At 71.8% G+C, this 17,990-nt stretch overlaps 2 protein-coding genes across 4 annotated transcripts in view; both read right to left on the bottom strand.

Annotated features, from left to right (window-relative positions):
- The window catches only part of CEP170B (centrosomal protein 170B), a 25,636-nt gene extending 10,980 nt beyond the window's left edge, over nucleotides 1-14,656 (bottom strand). The window contains exons 1-10 of one of the 3 annotated variants that reach the window (XR_006741049.1): nucleotides 14,496-14,656; nucleotides 10,914-11,043; nucleotides 6,781-6,870; nucleotides 5,269-5,347; nucleotides 4,569-4,627; nucleotides 3,691-3,826; nucleotides 2,666-2,770; nucleotides 2,072-2,539; nucleotides 502-1,280; nucleotides 37-207 (exon numbers count right to left, since the gene is read on the bottom strand). Coding sequence is in view for 2 of the 3 variants with exons in the window: in XM_045578848.1 (XP_045434804.1) it covers nucleotides 37-207; nucleotides 502-1,280; nucleotides 2,072-2,539; nucleotides 2,666-2,770; nucleotides 3,691-3,826; nucleotides 4,569-4,627; nucleotides 5,269-5,347; nucleotides 6,781-6,870; nucleotides 10,914-11,018 (1,992 nt within the window). In the remaining variant the exon portion in view is untranslated. Of the gene's footprint in view, nucleotides 1-36; nucleotides 208-501; nucleotides 1,281-2,071; nucleotides 2,540-2,665; nucleotides 2,771-3,690; nucleotides 3,827-4,568; nucleotides 4,628-5,268; nucleotides 5,348-6,780; nucleotides 6,871-10,913; nucleotides 11,045-14,495 lie in introns of all 3 variants that reach the window. The other 2 variants (XM_045578848.1, XM_036430308.2) reach the window with 2 other exon arrangements.
- The window catches only part of ZBTB42 (zinc finger and BTB domain containing 42), a 22,020-nt gene continuing 16,891 nt past the window's right edge, over nucleotides 12,862-17,990 (bottom strand). Inside the window, exon 3 of the mRNA XM_036430316.2 lies at nucleotides 12,862-12,872. The gene's annotated coding sequence lies outside the window, so the exon portion shown is untranslated. The remainder of the gene's footprint in view (nucleotides 12,873-17,990) is intronic.

Raw genomic sequence — 17,990 nt, 5'->3', positions numbered from 1 at the left:
TGGCCCGTGTGTGGCCAGTGCGTGGCCCCCGCGTACCTGGAGCTCCCCCTGGGGGGCCACGCCCACCGGCCGGGAGGTGAGCTCCTGCAGCAGGGACACCCGCTGGACCATCCCGTCGCCGGCTTCCTCTCCGTCCCCGCGGATGACTGGGCGGAAGATGGCCGAGGACGCCCTGGACAGGTCAGGCGTCTCCAGTACCCCGAACACCTGCGGGAGGGGCAGCTGTCAGGGCACCCGCCCGCCACGCCCAGCCCAGCACGCCCCGCCCACGTCCACCCAGGCTCGCCCAGCCCACCCCTACCCCCCCGGCCCCACCCCTCCATCCCCGCCCGGCCAGCCCGCCTCCGCCCATGCCCCCCCACACACACACCACGCCCTGGCACGCCCCGCCCACCCCACCCCCATGACACGCCCTTTCCCCGCCCCCTCTGCCCAGACACGCCCCCCGGGAGGAGGGCCCCTGACCGGCCCACCACCGGGGCCTGACCGAGGGGCACTCACCTGGTCGATCATCTTGCGGGCCTCCTCCACCTCCCGGTCCTGCGCCTCCGTCTCGATGGTGTAGGTGCCCGCATCGCTGAGGCTGTCGTCCTCCTCCTGCCGGCGCGCCTTGGTGAGCTGGGGGTCCGCCTTGGTGAGCTGGGGGTCCGCGGGGGGCGGCGGGGGCGAGAGGGCCACGGGACTGGCCCCGCGGGGCGTCAGCGGGGCGGGCAGCGCCGTGGCCACCTTCTCGGGGGCGGGGCCGGGGCCGGGGCCGGGGCCGGGGCTGTGGCTGGGGCGGGCGGCCGGCGAGCCGTCCCGCAGACACTGGGCCATGAAGTCCTGGGCCAGGCGCGAGCGGCGCCCCACAGAGCCGAAGGGGCGCGCGGAGGCCCGGGCGGGCGTGGGGGGGCCAGCCAGCCGCTCCTCCGTCTTCTCCCGCTTGAGCGAGCTGGCCCGCTGCGGCCCCGCGCTGCTGCCCGCCCCCCGGGACAGGGCCGGGACCGGGGCGCCCCCGCGGCTGTCGGCGGGCCCGGGGCCGCGGCGCTTGTCCAGCTTGGGGTCCCCGGGCGGGGCGTGCGTGAAGGACTGGGAGCGCTTCTTGCGGGGCGTGTCCTCGTCGAAGAACTCGATGACGAAGGCCTGCTGGTTGTGCAGCAGCTCCTGGGGGTCTCGCTTGATCTGCCTCTGCAGCCGCGCCTGCTCCCCGTTCTCCAGGGGGACCCCAGCCGCCGCCGCCGCCGCCGCCTTGGCCACCGGGTCCTCCGAGTCGCTCTGCGTGCCGTCCTCGTGTTTGTGGCCTGGGGGGCGGGACCCCAGCGCGTGAGCTCCAGGGGGCCGGCACACCAAACCACGCTGTCACCTGCGGCTGGGGACATGGCACCCGAGCCGCACGCCCCACGGAACCCCGCACACGTGACCCAGGTGAGTCCCGGGACCATGCTGGTCACCCCGGAGGGGCCTGCAGGAGGCAGCCGATCCACGATCTACCTCCTCATGGATGCTTCTCTCCGTCTCCCTCTCCCTTCCCCTCTGAAATCAATAAAAATATATTTTTTAAAAGGAAAATTGAGCCTTGACCGGTGTGGCTCAGTGGATAGAGCGTCGGTCTGCAGACTGAAAGGTCCCAGGTTCGATTCTGGTCAAGGGCATGTACCTTGGCTCTGGGCACATCCCCCGTGGGAGGTGTGCAGGAGGCAGCTGATGGATGTTTCTCTTTCATTGATGTTTCCAATTCTCTATCCCTCTCCCTTTCTCTCTGCGAAAAATCAATAAAATATATTTTAAAAAATAAAAATAAAAATGGGCCGAAACCGGTTTGGCTCAGTGGTAGAGCATCTGTCAGCGGACTGAAAGGTCCCGGGTTCGATTCCGGTCAGGGGCATGTATGTTAGCTGTGGGTACATCCCCAGTAGGGGGTGTGCAAGAGGCAGCTGGTTGATGTTTCTCTCTCATCGATGTTTCTAACTCTCTATCCCTCTCCCTTCCTCTCTGTAAAAAATCAATAAAATATATTTTAAAAATAAAAATGGACTTCAAGCAGAGAGGGCCCTGCCCTGGGAGGGACACGCGGCCAGGCAGGGGCACTCACCCTTCAGGGTGCGGGCGTGGACGGGCAGGTCGCTCTTGGCGCTGTGGCGGTCCTCGCCGGGGCCCGCCTGGCGCAGCAGGCTGGGGTCGTTCTGCACCAGCCAGTCGGCCACCTTGGTCTCGGCGGAGACCGCCTCGCCAGGCGCGGCCCTGCCGGGCGGCCGCCGCTGGCGCAGCGAGAACTTGGTGACGTGGTCCTTGATCTTCAGCTTGCCCGGGCTGCCGTCGTCGAACTCGATGGTGAAGGAGGCGTGGCTCTGCACCACGGGCACGCCGCCCGGCGCCACGTCCCTGGTGGGCGCCTCGTGGGCCGGCGCCTCGGGCGGCCGGGGCGGCGGCTCCTTCGTGGGGATCTCGAAGTAGCTGGGCTCCCGGCGGAAGGCGTAGCCCTGGGGCTCCGAGGGGGCCCGGAGGCCGGGCGGCGTGCCGGCCAGCTCCCCGTCCTGCGGAGCCAGCTCCTTGGGCCGCTCTGGGGTTCGGGGACACCTCCTCAGGGGGGACCGAGGGCGGCACCCTTCCCCACCACCTCCCTGGATGGGAGCTCCATCCCGCAGATGGAGTCCGGGCTCCATGGCCTGTCCGGCCCGGGACCCACCTGGGTACGGCCCCTCGGGCGGCCGGTCCTCCGACGGGGCGCCCGCGTCATCCTCCCCCCACCAGGAGGGCTGCCCGTACAGGGGGGTGCGGTAGGTGGCCGTTTCTGCGGAGGGAGCGTGGACTCCAGGTCACTGGGGCCCAACCACAGGGCAGACCACAGCGGGGGGACTGGGGCAGGCGGGCAGGCTGGCATCGCCTCCAGCTCCAGCCTGCAGCCGCCCAGGACCAGCTGCCAACAGCTCCGAGCCTGCCACGTGGATGAGGGTGACAGCTCACTGTGCAGGGGCAGGGGTGTGGGTGTGTGAGCAGGGGCAAGTGTGTGTGGATGGGTGTGTGTGCAGGGGGCAGGGGTGTGTAGGTGTGTGTGTGTGCAGGAGGCAGGGGTGTATGGATGTGTGTGTGCAGGGGGCAGGTGTGCGTGTGTGGGTGTGTGTGCAGGGGGTAGGGGTGTATGAATGGGTGTGTGTGCAGGGGGCAGGGCTATATGGATGGGTGTGTGTGCAGGGGGCAGGGGTGTATGAATGGGTGTGTGTGCAGAGGTAGGTGTGTATGGGTGTGTGTGTGTGTGCAGGGGGCAAGGGTGTGTGGATGGGTATGTGTGCAGAGGTAGGTGTGGATGGGTGGGTGTGTGCAGGGGAAAGGAGTGTGTGGATGGGTGTGTGTGCAGAGGTGGGTGTGTATGGGTGGGTGTGTGTGCAGGGGGCAGGGGTGTGTGGATGGGTGTGTGTGAAGAGGTAGGTGTGTATGGGTGGGTGTGTGTGCAGGGGGCAGGGGTGTGTGGATGGGTGTGTGTGCAGGGGGCAGGCGTGCATGGTTGGGTGTGTGTGCAGGGCGTGTACATGGGCACCAGGGCTCATATGTGAGCTGGCTGTGCCATGGCTGCTGGGGGTGGGAGCCCAGAGCTGAGGCGGAGGAAGGGGTGGGGGGGGAGAGGACTGCTCCCCGTGAGGTGAATCGGGAGCCGTGGGAGCCGCCTGGGGGCAGGCCGGTGCCTGCCGGCCGGCAAGGCCGCCGCTGTCATACCTGTGCCGGGCCTCCGGTCACGCTCCGGCCGGGAGCTGGAGGACTCGCAGTACGGCGCCTGCTCCGGCAGCGCCTCGGCCCTCTTGGGCGCCGGCCCCTTGGTGCTCACCTGCAGCTGGCTGGTGTACTTCTCGTGCTGCGGGAGGAGGCAGTGAGGCCCTCCGCCTCAGGACACCCCCCCCCCCCCGGGGCAGCCTGAGCCCTGCCTGCCCCTGCCCCTGCCCGGGGACCCCAGAACCACAAGGCCTTCCGGGGAGCCGCTTGCTCAGGTGGAGGAGGGGGTGGGCAGCAATGCTCGAGGGGAGACTGCAACCCAGCCCACCAGAGGGGCGGGCGGGCCCGGGCACGGGTCAGCCACTCAGGGGCCACGCGGGGGGAACAGTGGCCTGTCCAAGCAATTGTGAGAACATATGTTCACACGCATATGTGTATACGTGTGCATGTATGTGGGTCTATGTGTGTATACACGTGTGTGTGTGTGTTCCCATGTGCCTGTGAGAATGTATGCTCATATATGCACACGTCTGCTCCGGTGCATGTGTGAGAGCATGACTACACATGTGTGTGCACAGTATGCCTAAAAGTGTACACATTTTAGTGTGTCTTTGCATTCGTGCACGTGTGGGTGTCTGCATGTGGGTGTCTGCACATGTACGTGTGTGTGCATGTGGGGGTCGAGGTGTCTGTGCATGCCAGGGCCACGCTACACCCACAGCCACGCCCCCGCGGTGGCTGCTGCAGCCTGGCCGGGAATGCCTGCCTCCCCACCTGCCGGACTGGGTGGCCCTGCAGAGCAGGCCGGGCCGGCCGGGGTGCTGGCCAGGGAGGACGGGGTGGGGACACAGGGACACACGGGGCCGGCGGGCGCTGGCACTGACCCTGAGCGCCTCCTCAGGCACGCGGTGCTGCACACGCTCCAGCACGTACATGTTGGCATGTGGGGGCGTTAAGGACAACGGGAGGGACAGCTCAGCCGGAGATAAAGGGGCGCTCCGGGCAGGCCGGCTCAGGGAGGGAGGCCCGGCATCACGCTGCCCCCCACGCCGTGTGCACCGGGCACGTGTCCACGCCGCGGGCACAGCCTGCACCTGTGCTCCCCCACCGGAGGGGTGGAGGGCATAGGCCACTCCAGGTCACATGCCCACGGGCTCAGGGCACACCGTGCGCCCCCACTCACCGCCACTCACGGGGCATGGCAGGCAGGAGCCCCCGAGGGCACCCCCTCCAGCCATCCCGGACCACCCAAGGTTCCCGGGGTGGCAGGGCCCCGGCCGGTGAGCCCCCGAATGCAGGCTGAACAGCACGCTGTCCTGCGTGTGTGCGGGCCCGCTGCCTGGGGAGGCACGGCCCCACCCGCCGAGTCTGGGCCCGGAGCGCCAGGCCCAGCCCAGGCTCAGGGCTCAGGGCCCAGGGAGGGGGCTCGCTCGTCCCTCGGGCCCTGGGTGAGGCAGGCCCGTGGGCGGTCCTTCTCGCCGCCCTCGCCCTGCTAAGGCCCCTGCTCCCAGGATAAGGGCAAGGGGGGCCCGGGAGCAGGGGGCCCAGGGGCGGGAGCCGGAGGGAGCTCGGGGGAAAGGATATCGTAGCCGAAGCGGATGACGTCATTGAGCTTCAGCGTGACGTACTTCTGGTCCGGGATGCGCACCTCGTTCACGAACGTCTGCGGAGACAGGCCGGCTGAGGGGGGCCGGGCCGGCTGAGGGGGTCCGGGCCAGCTGAGGGGGGCCGAGCCGGCTGAGGGGGGCCGGCTGAGGCGGTCCGGGCCAGCTGAGGGGGTCCGGGCCAGCTGAGGGGGTCCGGGCCGGCTGAGGGGGGCCGGCTGAGGGGGTCCGGGCTGGCTGAGGGGCCGGCTGACGGGGGCCGGCTGAGGGGGTCCAGGCCGGCTGAGGGGGACCGGCTGTGGGGGTCCGGGCCGGCTGAGGGGGGCCGGGCCGGCTGAGGGGGGCCGGGCCGGCTGAGGCGGTCCGGGCCGGCTGAGGGGGTCCGGGCCGGCTGAGGGGGTCCGGGCCGGCTGAGGGGGGCCGGGCCGGCTGAGGGGGTCCGGGCCGGCTGAGGGGGTCTGGGCCGGCTGAGGGGGGCCGCCTGAGGGGGGCCGGGCCAGCTGAGGGGGGCCGGGCCGGCTGAGGCGGTCCGGGCCGGCTGAGGGGGTCCGGGCCGGCTGAGGGGGGCCGGGCCGGCTGAGGGGGGCCGGGCCGGCTGAGGGGGTCCGGGCCGGCTGAGGGGGGCCGGGCCGGCTGAGGGGGGCCGGGCCGGCTGAGGGGGGCCGGGCCGGCTGAGGGGGGCCGGGCCGGCTGAGGGGGGCCGGCTGAGGGGGGCTGGGCCGGCTGAGGGGGGCCGGCTGAGGGGGGCCGGGCCGGCTGAGGGGGGCCGGGCCAGCTGAGGGGGGCCAGGCCAGCTGAGGGGTCATCCAGCCTGGAGCCCACCGGCAGGGACAGACGCCGCTGAATTGAGGGGTGGCAGAGCCCGGCCTTGGCGGTGCCGGACGGGGTGCAGCCCCTCCAGCTGAACACCCGGCCGTCTCTGTGAGGCGGACTTCCGCTCGTCCACTCAGACCTGTGCTGCCCGGCCCCGGCCACGGTGCCCTCGGGAGCAGCGAGGCACACGCCAGGTGGTCCATGGCGAGGCTGGTCAGGCCGGGCCAGGCTGTCTGGCTCCGCTCCCCACGGGAGCCTGCTGAGAGGGTGGCTGCCCACTGAGCAGGGGTGCTGTGGGGCCGGGGACACTCAGCGGAGGTGTGGTCCAGAGGGGGGCCCCAGAGAGGGACAGAGCTGGGGTGAGCCCAGCAGAGGGAGGGGTCATGGAGGAGCGGGGCTATGGAGGGGCGGGGCCAGTGCAGAGGACGGGGCCATGGAGGGGCGGGGTCAGTGCAAAGGGCGGGGCCATGAAGAGGGGCGGGGACAGTGCAGAGAGGCCATGGAGGGAATGGGGCTGTGCAGAGGGAGGTGGGACCATGGAGGGTGTGGTCATGGAGAAGGGCGTGGCCAGCGCAGAGGGAGGGGCGTGGAGGGGCGTGGCCAGCGCAGAGGGAGGGGGCATGGAGGGGCGTGGCCAGCGCAGAGGGAAGGGCCGTGGAGGGGTGGTGCCCGCACTCACCCCATTGAGGCTGCCCAGGTCCTTCACCCAGTGCTCATCGCGGTCCTGGTCGTAGTTGATGACGGCGTGCTGCTTGTCCACGCTGCGGGACTGGGGCACCGGGCACCGGCCATGTCAGGGACCTTCCCGCTGGGCAATCCCAGGAGGCAACAGCACATGCGGGGCCCCACTGTCCCCACCACGGCCCCACCGCCAGCCTCACAGCCTCAGAGCCCACCGTCCCACCCACACCTCACACCTCACCCTGCAGGGTGTGTGCCCGGCCCGCCAGCCCCGGCACCAGATCAGGCCGGAGGTTTGCCAGATGCCAGCTGGCTCCTCCCCGGCACCGGGGCCACCCAGGCCCCACTTTAGTGACCCCCTCCCCCCGTGGGAGGCTGGGAACCCTCTGCTGGCTGGGATGTGATGTTCCCTCCGAGGGCAGCCAGGGAGGACGGGCAGGTCCGGCAGAACCGGAGGGAGGGGAGAAGCCTCCCCCACTCCCGCCCACTAGCCCGCCCCACGTGCACCCGGACCTGGGTGACCCCTCCTGAACCTTGCAGGCTCTGCGTTCACGCACCAGACTCGCACGTACCTGGGCACACCCGCCTGGCGCACACGGCACTTCCGCCTGGCACTGCCAATGCTTCCCCCACCCCCTCCCGAGGACACAGCCAGCCCCTCACTGCCCGCTGGAGGGCCAGCCCGCCCTCCCCCTCCACTCCAGGGCCTGGGGACCCACAGGGGCCGGGCCGGGCCGCCGGCCACCCCCTCAGGCCTGGCATGGCTGAGCCCGGGGTCCCAGCACCCGCTGCCCACCCGGCCCAGGACCCGGCCACCCGGCAGGAGGCCCTGGCGCCTGAGGGGCCACAGGTCCAGGCCCCGCCCTGGGAGACCCCGCACCACCGGCCAGCCCCGGGGGCTGCCCACCCCGATGGCAGCATGTGACCCTGGGGGCTGCCAGGCAGGGCCCCAGGACTCCCAGGCCCCCCTCCACAGCAGCTCCCTGCCGCCGGGGACAGGACCCCCCCTGGGAAGGTGGCTAGGACCTGCGTCCCTGCGTCCCCCCACCTGCAGGCCCAGCTCACAGGGGTGTGCCCGGACCTCCCTGGCCTGGCTGCGGGCCACTGCCTCAGAGCCCAGGTTTCCACCCCCCCCAAGCCCAGTCCTCGGGGCCCAGAAATGTCTGGGGAGCCCTGGGGAGAGGACGCCTTCCTCCCCAGAGACCCAGCCCAGGGAAGGGGGGTGGGGGTGGACATGGGGTGGACGTAGGTTCTGGCCCCGCCCTGCCCCACCCCGTCCCCAGCCAAGGTCGCTGCAACCTGTTTGGATTCTGAGGCCCCGAGATAGCGGTGTGACCCACAATGATGACACCACAGTGGGGGGACTGGAGGCTTGGGGGGGCCATGAGGAGGGAGAGAGGTGGGGGGCAGGGCCCACACAGCCTCCTGCAGCGGTGCCCCCGCCCCCGTCCTGCCCCCTGAGCCCGGGAGGAGCAGGGTGCCCTGTCCCAGGCCCCCTCCCCAGGTAGGCCCCCCCCCACCCCGAGATGACCGGGTGGCACCCCTGGAGCAGCCTGCGGGTCCCTGGCCAGGAGGCTCTGACCTTGAGACCCGCTGCCCTCCCCCCGGCCTCCCTCTGCCTGCACCCGCACCGCCTCCTCGCTCTGCCCCCACACAGGTCTGCGGGAGCTCCCTCCCCCAGAGCCGGCCCCGTGGCCCTGCCCGTGGCCTTGGCCAGGGCCTCCCCGGCCTGGCGCCCAGGGCCACTGCGCTGCCCACGCGGGGCCCGCCCCCGCCAAGGGGCACTGGAGGAGCATCCTGGGACCCCACAGGCCAGTCACTGCCCCTGGGCAGCCCCGGCCTGGCAGGGGGAGGATGGCTCCCCGCCCTCTGTGCTCCCCGCGCCCCAGCACAGCCCAGGACCCGGGCAGAGGGACCCGCCGTCCCGGAAAGCGAGCCCTGAGCCTGCTGCTTGTGGCCGGCACCACCCTCTCGGGGCTTTGCCGGGAAAGGCTCCGAGGGGCCTGGTCTGGGCCAGGACTCAGCGGAGGGGCTGGCCCCGGCCCTGCCACCCACGGCCACCAGGGGGCGGCAGCGAGAGCACCTGTCCCTTTTGCCAGATGCCACCTCTGAGGACTGACACTGCAGCCTGAACACTCTCCTTCCTCCCCGAGCGGGAGGCCCCCAATCCTGGCCACCCCCCGCCTCCGAGCCACTCCAGCCGCACCCCCCTCACACCTGCACCAGCACCCACTGTCCTCCTCAGCACCCTCACCTGTCCACCTGCCTCCGCTCTGCGGCCACTCCATCCTGTCCTCCCAGCCCCCACTGGCCCTGCCGGTCCCTCTTCTGCTGACCCCTCCAGGGCGGGAAGGCCAGCCCTGCCCAGAGTCACAGGCCTGAGGCCTCTCCACGCCTCGGGCCAACAGGCCCAGCCCCCTGCCCCCCGCCTCTGCGGGCCCTGGAGGCCCCATGCCCCCCGCCTCTGCGGGCCCTGGAGGCCCCATGCCCCCCGCCTCTGCGGGCTCTGGAGGCCCCATGCCCCCCGCTGGCCCAGGTTCTCCTCCTGGGACCGCCACCGGCCCTGTACCCACCACCCCTCTCCCTCCTTCGGGCTCCCTGCACGTGGCACAGCCCACCCCCAATCTGCACCCAGAGGCAGGGCTGCTGTGCGCACTCCGGCCAGGGCTTGTCACCAGGCACCGCTCCCGCCCAGCCCCTCTGACCTGGGGCCGCACCAGGGCTCCTCAGAGCAGGGAGGACCCCCCAACCCCACCCCAGCGCCGGCCCAGGTGTGACGCCAAGCAATGGGAGCGGCGACAGCACAGACTCCAAACCCAAAGTGCGTTGGGAGAAGGGGCGTCCACTCTCACTTTAAAAGGGAGCAAAGGCGCTTCCAAACCTCACGCCTGCGCCTCCGGGGGATGCCCCGCCCAGGCCTCGCTCACAGGCAGCAGCCCAAGCCCAGGCCGGCCGCCTGCTGCCAGCTCACCCTGCACCGCCCCGCGCCCGCCCGGCCCCAGGCCGGCCCTGCGGAGCGTGCGCAGGGGGCTCACGCGTATGCACATACATACCCTGCACGGTGCACACAGCTCAGGTCAGGTGGTCCCGGGCCATGTCCCCCTTTGCCCAGAGGCCAGGCCGTGACCCCTCCTGCCCAGACAGGGACACAAGCCTGCAGGCCGCCCGGCGCCCTGGCCTTGCCACCCCCTCCACTCTGCCCGCCCCTCGCTCTGACTGAGCCCCTCCCCCCCACCACGTCCACACCCATCCCGTCCCCAGGCCACCTTCTTGGGGCAGGTGCGGGAGAGGCTGGGCCCAGCGCAGGGGTGCTGGGGGAGGGGTGCCCGCCGGAGGGTGGAAGGGGGACCCCCAGGCATGGCTAAGGGTGCGGGAAGGGCAGGGTTTGCCCCCGGACGGCAGGCAGGACGTCCAGGCTGGCGCGGCCCTGGTGGAGGACGGAGAACGGCGGGTCGGAGGCACCCCAGACGCACTGCACACCTGCAGACCTCCGAGCCTCAGTTTCCCCACAGGATGGGCAGCCGGGGCAGACACCCCGGCAGGCCCAGGCCAGGGCCCGGCCCACCCTGCTCAGGGCGCCCCGTGACCAGCCAGAAACCAGGAGGGGGCCCCGAACTCCTCCCGAGCACCACCCCCAGCCCCGCTCAGCCCCTGGGAGAGTGGCAGGGAGGGCCCATGGGAGAAGGCAGGAGGACGCCAGCCTGGGGGAGCTCGCACCCTCAGGCCCCGCACCACACAGGAGGCTCAGAGCAGAGGGTACGCCCTCCAGGGCCAGCCCGTCCCCTGCCCCATCCTGCTCCCCACAGAAGCCGAGCCCGGACCCCACACCCAGGCCAGACTCCCGGTGCCCGGCTGGCACTGCCTCAGGCAGCCCTCCCCCAGGGCACCTCCAGGACGCCAGCCACGTGGACAGGCCTGAGGGTCGGAGCTGGCCGTGCGACTCCCCCAGATTCGGCCACAGCAGGCCCAGAAGGAAGCAGGATAAACCATCCCCAGCACCGTCCGGGGGGGCCGGCCTGAGTCTCAGCGGCTGAGCCTTGTGTCAGCGCGGCCTGCAGCCGCCCCCAGCGTCCAGGCCAGGAGGCGTGCAGCCCCCGCCCCGCCCCGCCCCGCCCGGCCGGGCGCCCTCACCTGCAGCATGAGCTCGCACTCATCGCGCCCCACGAAGATGAGCTCCCGCGGGAGCCGGTGGCGGGTGCCGCTGCTGCTCACCAGGAACCAGGAGGTGACGCTCATCGTGGCGCCGAGAGGCCCTTCCGGCCCTGGGGGGAGAGCTTGTCAGAGCGGCTCCCTCCCTGCCAGCCCCAGCCGACCCCAGAGCCCGACCCCGGAGCCCGACCCCAGAGCCCCGGAGCCCGACCCCTGAGACGACCCCCGAGCCCGACCCCCGAGCCCGACCCCGGAGCCCGACCCCCGAGACGACCCCCGAGCCCGACCCCCGAGCCCGACCCCGGAGCCCGACCCCCGAGACGACCCCTGAGCCCGACCCCCCGAGCCCGACCCCGGAGCCCAACCCCCGAGCCCGACCCCCGAGACGACCCCCAGGCCGACCCCGGAGCCGACCCCTGAGCCGACCCCCGAGCCCGACCCCCAACCCCCGAGCCGACCCCCGAGCCGACCCCCGAGCCGACCCCCGAGCCCGACCCCGGAGCCCGACCCCCGAGCCCGACCCCCGAGCCGACCCCCGAGCCGACCCCCGAGCCGACCCCCGAGCCGACCCCCGAGGCAGCACAGACCCTGCCCCGCCAAGGCCCAAGCACCCGGCTCCCCCGCACCCCGCACAGCACCTCCCGGAGACGCCGGCCCCCGCCCCGGGCCGCTGGACCGCCGGCCCCTCACGCTCCAGGCCCAGCACAGCCTCTCCCACGGGCATCGGCACACAGCCTGCGTGTGGACCCACAGACGTCCTGTGACCGGACCCAGGGCCGCTCCCCACCGCCGGGTCCCCACAACGCAGGCCCACGGCACCCCCTCCCCCCACCCCCAGGACACACATTCTCAGCCAGAGGCTCCGCTCCCCAGCGGGACATCCTGGGACCAGCCTGGGCACAGGGGCAGGGGGCAGCGGGAGGAGGACCGCCCACCAGTGCTCCCTCCGCTGAGACCACGCCTCTCAGGGGTCAGGGGCCACTGGGACCCCCCGCAGGCCCTGGCTAGGAGCAGTGCCCAGGAGGGAAGGGCGCCCAGGAGGGAAGGGCGCCCCGGTCTGGGGGCATCGGCGAAGGAGGCTCTGAGGGTTAGTGTGGTGGGGACTGCAGGGCACTGCATGGCGGCATGAGGGGCAGTGGGGGCAGCCTGGGCAATGACCAGAGCTGATGTCACCGAGACCAGGCCCAGAGCAGCCCAGCCAGGGCAGTCCCTGCACCCACACGGGCACAGGCTCCGGGGCGTGGGCACCCTGCCACACCCATGTGCACGTGGCCTGGAGCACCTCCCACACGCCCACAGCGCCCTGGCCACTCCTCTGCACACACTCACACAGCACACACATGCATACCTGTAGTGCACACACCACACATACAGGTTCACCACACACTATATGTGCACACACTGCACACACATGCACACCTCACTGAGCACACTACACACACTGAAACACTACACACACACGCTCACACACTACACATACATGTACACTGCGCACAAGCGGGCGTACAAGATCAAATGCAGCCTGGGGCTTCCTTCTAAAGGGAAACAGTGAGTGATAGGAGGGCCTGTGAAGAGGGTGCAGGGAAGGCTCCTGGGAGGGCCACCTGCTACCACCTGAGCAGCTCAGGGGCAGGCGGGAGAGTGTAAGAGTGTACATGGCGTGGGAGGGGGGGTCCAGGCAGAGGGAACAGCCAGGGCGAGGGCCTGGGCCTCCAGCTCCAGAGCCGGCGGCTAGTCCTGGAGCCAAGGGGGAGCCCGGAGGCCCAGCCCGAGTGCAGGGTCCGGCCCACAGGTCCCACATCCACGGCCTGACCGTGTGCAGAGCAGGCGAGGACTCGCTAGGCGCTGGGTCAGTGACTGGGAGCTGCTGGTGCCCACACCATGGAGGTCCCAGCCCCGTCCCCGTCCCTGCAGGCCCCAGTGTGGAGGTCCCAGCCCCGCCTGTCCCATCCCTGTCCCTGCAGGCCCCACCATGGAGGTCCCAGCCCTGTCTGTCCCTGTCCTGTCCCTGCAGGCCCCACCGTGGACGTCCCAGCCCCGTCTGTCCCCCATCCCTGTCCCTGCAGGCCCCACCGTGGAGGTCCCAGCCCCGTCTGTCCCTATCCTGTCCCTGCAGGCCCCACCGTGGAGGTCCCAGCCCCGTCTGTCCCTGTCCTGTCCCTGCAGGCCCCACCGTGGACGTCCCAGCCCCGTCTGTCCCCCATCCCTGTCCCTGCAGGCCCCACCGTGGAGGTCCCAGCCCTGTCTGTCCCTGTCCTGTCCCTGCAGGCCCCACCGTGGAGGTCCCAGCCCTGTCTGTCCCTGTCCTGTCCCTGCAGGCCCCACCGTGGAGGTCCCAGCCCCACCTGTCCCGTCCCTGTCCCTGCAGACTCACACCCGAGGCCTCTGCTACCTCCCTGATGGGCAGTGGGTCAGACCGAGGCCAGGCCCACCAGCTGTGAAGGCTGAGGGACGGAGTAGCCCCATGTCCTCAGGCCTCCTGAGCAGGCAGACCGAGGACGCCCCAGGCGAGGGCGGCTCCGAGGTCAGAGCCTTCACCCTGGGGTGGGGGGGAGGTGACCCAAGACCAAGGCAGGCACCACCCATGCCCCTTCACTCCCTGAGGCCTCCACAGCCCAGCCTCCTCAGAAACCCCTCAGGCCCTGGGGGCCCCATCCAGCCCGCAGCCCCGCCCCCGCCGAGTCCCACACCTGCTGTGGATGGGCAGCACACGGAGACCCACCCGGACGAGGTCACAGCCTCTGCGTGTGGCAAAGGGAGCCCCCCACCCCACCCCACCCCACCCCGGGCCCAGCCACGACGCCCAGCCTGTCCCCAAAGGTCCAGGCCCGGGCCATGGATGCTCCCCAACAGCCTGCCCCCATTGCCAGGAGGAAAAATAATAAACACCCCAAACGTGACCCCCGGCCCCAGCCAGGAGGGCCACCGCCAGGAGGTGGGGCGGTGAGGTGGAGGGGCAGGTTCTGGGGCTGGGATGGGGCCGGGAGGGGCCGGGCGGGCGGCTGGAGGAGCAGGCGGATCGGAGGCCGGGACGGAGGCTAGGACGGGCTGGGAGAGGAGGCCGGGAGGTAGAGACGGCGGCGAAGGGGAATCGGGAGACGAGGAGGATAAGGAGGAGGAAGAGGACGCGGGGAGGGACCGCGGCGCAGCGACCAGGCCCGGCGGCGGCGGCGGCAGGAGCGCGGGCCGGAGGGGGAGGAGGGCTCCGGCTCCTGAATCAGCGCTCCCGGCGCCATGGCGAGCTGGTGCCGGGCCCGCGCCCCTGCCCAGGCCGCGGAGACGCGCCCGGGGCCCCGCCCAGCCTGGCGCAGACCTGCCGTCTCCGCGGCGCAGGGACCGGCCCGGCCAGGTGCGCCCGCGGCCCGCACCCGCCTTTGTCCAGCCCGGGGGGGGGCTCCGATCGCTGCCCCGGCCCTGCCCCTGCTCCTGCCCTGGCCAGGCCCCGGCCCCGGCCCCTTCCCGGCCCCCGCCCCGGCCCTGCCCTGCCCGCGTGGCCCCCGGGCGGGCGCACAGGTGCGGGCGGCAGAGGCTCGGGCCGCCGTGGGCGCAGGCGGCGCGTCTTACCTGCGGCTCGGCCCCGGCCTCCCGTCCGGCCGGCGAGCGCCGTGCCCGGGCCGCCACCTAGGACCTGCCCGGCGCGGCCCGAAGCGCGCGGAGCCCGGCGCAGCCCGGCCGAGCGGCGGCGGCCTCCCGCGGCGGGTCCCTGACGTCTGCGGGCGCCCGCCTGCCCCGCCCCGCCCGCCCCAGGCCCCGCCCCGCCCGCCCCAGGCCCCGCCCCGCCCGCCCCAGGCCCCGCCCCGCCCACTAGGCCCCACTCCGGGCCCCGCCCCGCCCGCCGCCTGGCCCCGCCCCCAGGCGTTCGGGTCCGGCCGGGCCAGGCTCCAGGTGAGCGCGTCCCCCGCCCCCGCGCCCCCTCCCCGCCCCGCCCGGCCGGCCCCGCGGACCGAGCGGAGGGCACAGGCGTCCAGCTGCCCGCTCCTGGCCCCGGGCCCGCGGATTAGCGCTAACCGCGCCCAGGAGCCGGCCCTGCCCTCACCTTTGGGCCGCGGGTTGCGCGGTCCGCGCCCCCGGACCCTCCTCCTGCGCCCCCGCCCGCGCCCCGGCTCCCGGCGGGACGTTGCGGGGCCGCCGGGACCACCGGCCTATCTTCGCGCCCACCCTGGCCGGGCCTGCGGGGGCCCCGGGGTGCCGGGGGCTCCCCGCGCCCGGTGCGTCCTCCGGCTCTGCCCCGCGACGGGCGCTACACCGGGGTGTCCGGTGCCGGGGAGCCCGAGGGGTTCCCACGGGTGTGGACGCGGAGAGGCGCCGCCCGGGAGACCGGGCAGGTGAGGCGCGGAGCCTTCCGGCCGCCCCGTGCCCGCCACTGCGCCCCCTCCCGGCCGCCGCGCCCCCTCCGACCACCGCGCCCCCTCCGACCACCGCGCCCTTTTCCGACCACCGCGCCCCCTCCGACCACCGCGCCCCTCCGACCACCGCGCCCTTTTCCGACCACCGCGCCCCCTCCGACCACCGCGCCCCCTCCGACCACTGCGCCCCCTCCGACCACCGCGCCCTTTTCCGACCACCGCGCCCCCTCCCGGCCGCCTCCTCAGCCACCGCGCCCCCTCCGACCACCGCGCCCCCTCCCGGCCGCCGCGCCCCCTCCGACCACCGCGCCCCCTCCGACCACCGCGCCCTTTTCCGACCACCGCGCCCCCTCCGACCACCGCGCCCCCTCCGACCACCGCGCCCTTTTCCGACCACCGCGCCCCCTCCGACCACCGCGCCCCCTCCGACCACTGCGCCCCCTCCGACCACCGCGCCCTTTTCCGACCACCGCGCCCCCTCCCGGCCGCCGCGCCCCCTCCGACCACCGCGCCCCCTCCCGGCCGCCGCGCCCCCTCCGACCACCGCGCCCCCTCCGACCACCGCGCCCCCTCCCGGCCGCCTCCTCAGCCACCGCGCCCCCTCCGACCACCGCGCCCCCTCCCGGCCGCCGCGCCCCCTCCGACCACCGCGCCCCCTCCCGGCCGCCGCGCCCCCTCCGACCACTGTGCCCCCTCCGGCCGCCGCGCCCCCTCCGACCACCGCGCCCCCTCCGACCACCGCGCCCCCTCCCGGCCGCCGCGCCCCCTCCCGGCCGCCTCCCCGGGCCTTGGGGCAGCAGCCACCGGCGTCGCCCTGGGCCAGGCCCGGCCCTGGGGAGACCTGGGTGTGAGCCCCGCCTGCCTGCGGGGGGAGCGGGCCCTGGGCGGGGCCTGCGGGCTCACGAGGAAGACCTGCGGGGGCGGAGGGGGGGACCCAGACTGCTGGGTGGGGGGCGCGGGGGGTGGAGGGAGGGCGGGGGGGCGGTGACCCAGGTGACCCAGGAGTTTGCACCCCATTCCAAGGACGGGGAAGGAGTGTGACGTGGAGGCCTGCAGGGAGCGGGGCGCTCCCGGCGGGGAGGCCGGGGGGAGCGCTGGGAGGGGGGCAGGGGAGCGGTCAGGTGTCCGGCCAGAGGCCAGGAGAGGGAGGGGCCGGGCTGGGTATTCCTAGTCTGCCCCCAGACCTCAGGGTAGCCCCACCCGCCACTCCCACTGGCTTCCGGGTGCGTTTGGCTTCCAGCTCAGAAGTGGGGGTGGGGTGGGGGTGTCCCCAGCTCTGGCCCAGCTGGGGGATGGCCTGATCTCTCCCGCAGGCCCGGGACAGCCCCCACCCGGGACTCTCAGCGCCTGTCCACGTGGCAAATGGCCCTGCAAAGAAGCTGTTTTCTTTCTTTGCAACTTCCAGCTGCCAGGACCCAGCCTTCCTCCCTGGGAAGGCGGGGGGCAGGGTGGTGCCCAGTGGCCACCTACACCCCCTGCTGTCATGGGAACCAGGAGAGCAGGTGTGCAGGGACCAGGCTCAGGGCTGGGCCTAGAGGGATGGAGAGGGCTGAGGCCGGGCCTGTTTGGGGGTTCAGCATGGAGCCCGGGGGCAGGTGTGGGGGTACTTGGAGCCACAGGGAGGGGGGTAGTAAGGAGGAGGCAGACCCAGCCGGGAACCTGCAGGGGAGACCGAGAAGGAGTGAGGCCACAGCCCCCGCCCCCCAAACTGGCCCACAGATTGCACACCACCCAGTGAGGAACACAGGATGGTCTCATATCCACGGGAGCGAGTCTGAAGTCCAGGCGGGAACGAACGGTGCTGACACAACATAAGATGGAATGTGAACTGTGATTGAAAACAAAGCCCGTGTGGCTCAGCGGACAGAGCGTCAGCCTGGGGACTGAAGGTCTCCGTCAAAGGATACCTCAGTTGCAGGCTCCATTTCCAGCCCAGTTGGGATGTGTGCAGGAGGCAACCAGTTGATGTCTCTCTCATCAATGTTTCTCCCCTCTTCCCCCCTCCCTCCCCACTTTCTCTAATAATCAGTGGAGCTCTGCAGGCGTGGCTCAGTGCTTGAGCATTGACCTATGAATCAGGAGGCCATGGTTTAATTCGGGCCTTGCAGGGCACATGCCCAGGTTGTGGGCATGATCTCCAGTAGGGGGCGTGCAGGAGGCAGGATTTCAGTGACTCTCATCATTGATGTTTCTATCTCTCCCTCTTCCTTTCTAAAAAATCAACAAAAATACATTAAAAAATAGGAATCAATGGGAAAATATCCTCTGGTGAGGATCAAGGAAAAGAAAAAGTAAAAATAAAGACCAAATAGCCATGCTCCTGCCCCTCTGCTCTCCGCTCAGCGCCCCCCACCCCCCGCCTCCATGCTCCCCGTCTCATTCCTCAGCGCCCCCCTCAGGCCTCAGCACCCCCCAGGCCTTGCCCCCCCCAGGCCTCACACACACACACACACACACACACCACACTTCTAATAGCCTGCTCTTTCAGCTGCCAGAGGGAGCATGGCCCGGCTCAGAGCTGAGTGTGGGCCCCACTTTTTTTTTTTTTCTTCCCATATTGCAGAGAGGAAGGGAGAGGGAGAGAGAGAGGAACATCAATGATGAGAGAGAGTCATGGACCAGCTGCTCCTGCACCCCCCGCACTGGGGAGGAGCCCAGGTGTGTGCCCTGACAGGAACCCGGGACCCTTCAGTCCGCAGGCGGCGCGCCGTCT

The sequence above is a fragment of the Pipistrellus kuhlii genome, unplaced genomic scaffold (genome assembly GCF_014108245.1).
Source record: "Pipistrellus kuhlii isolate mPipKuh1 unplaced genomic scaffold, mPipKuh1.p scaffold_m20_p_107, whole genome shotgun sequence".
Lineage (NCBI taxonomy): Eukaryota > Metazoa > Chordata > Mammalia > Chiroptera > Vespertilionidae > Pipistrellus > Pipistrellus kuhlii.
The sequence above is the reverse complement of the archived record's forward strand: the minus strand, read 5'-3'. Positions and strand labels throughout refer to the sequence as shown.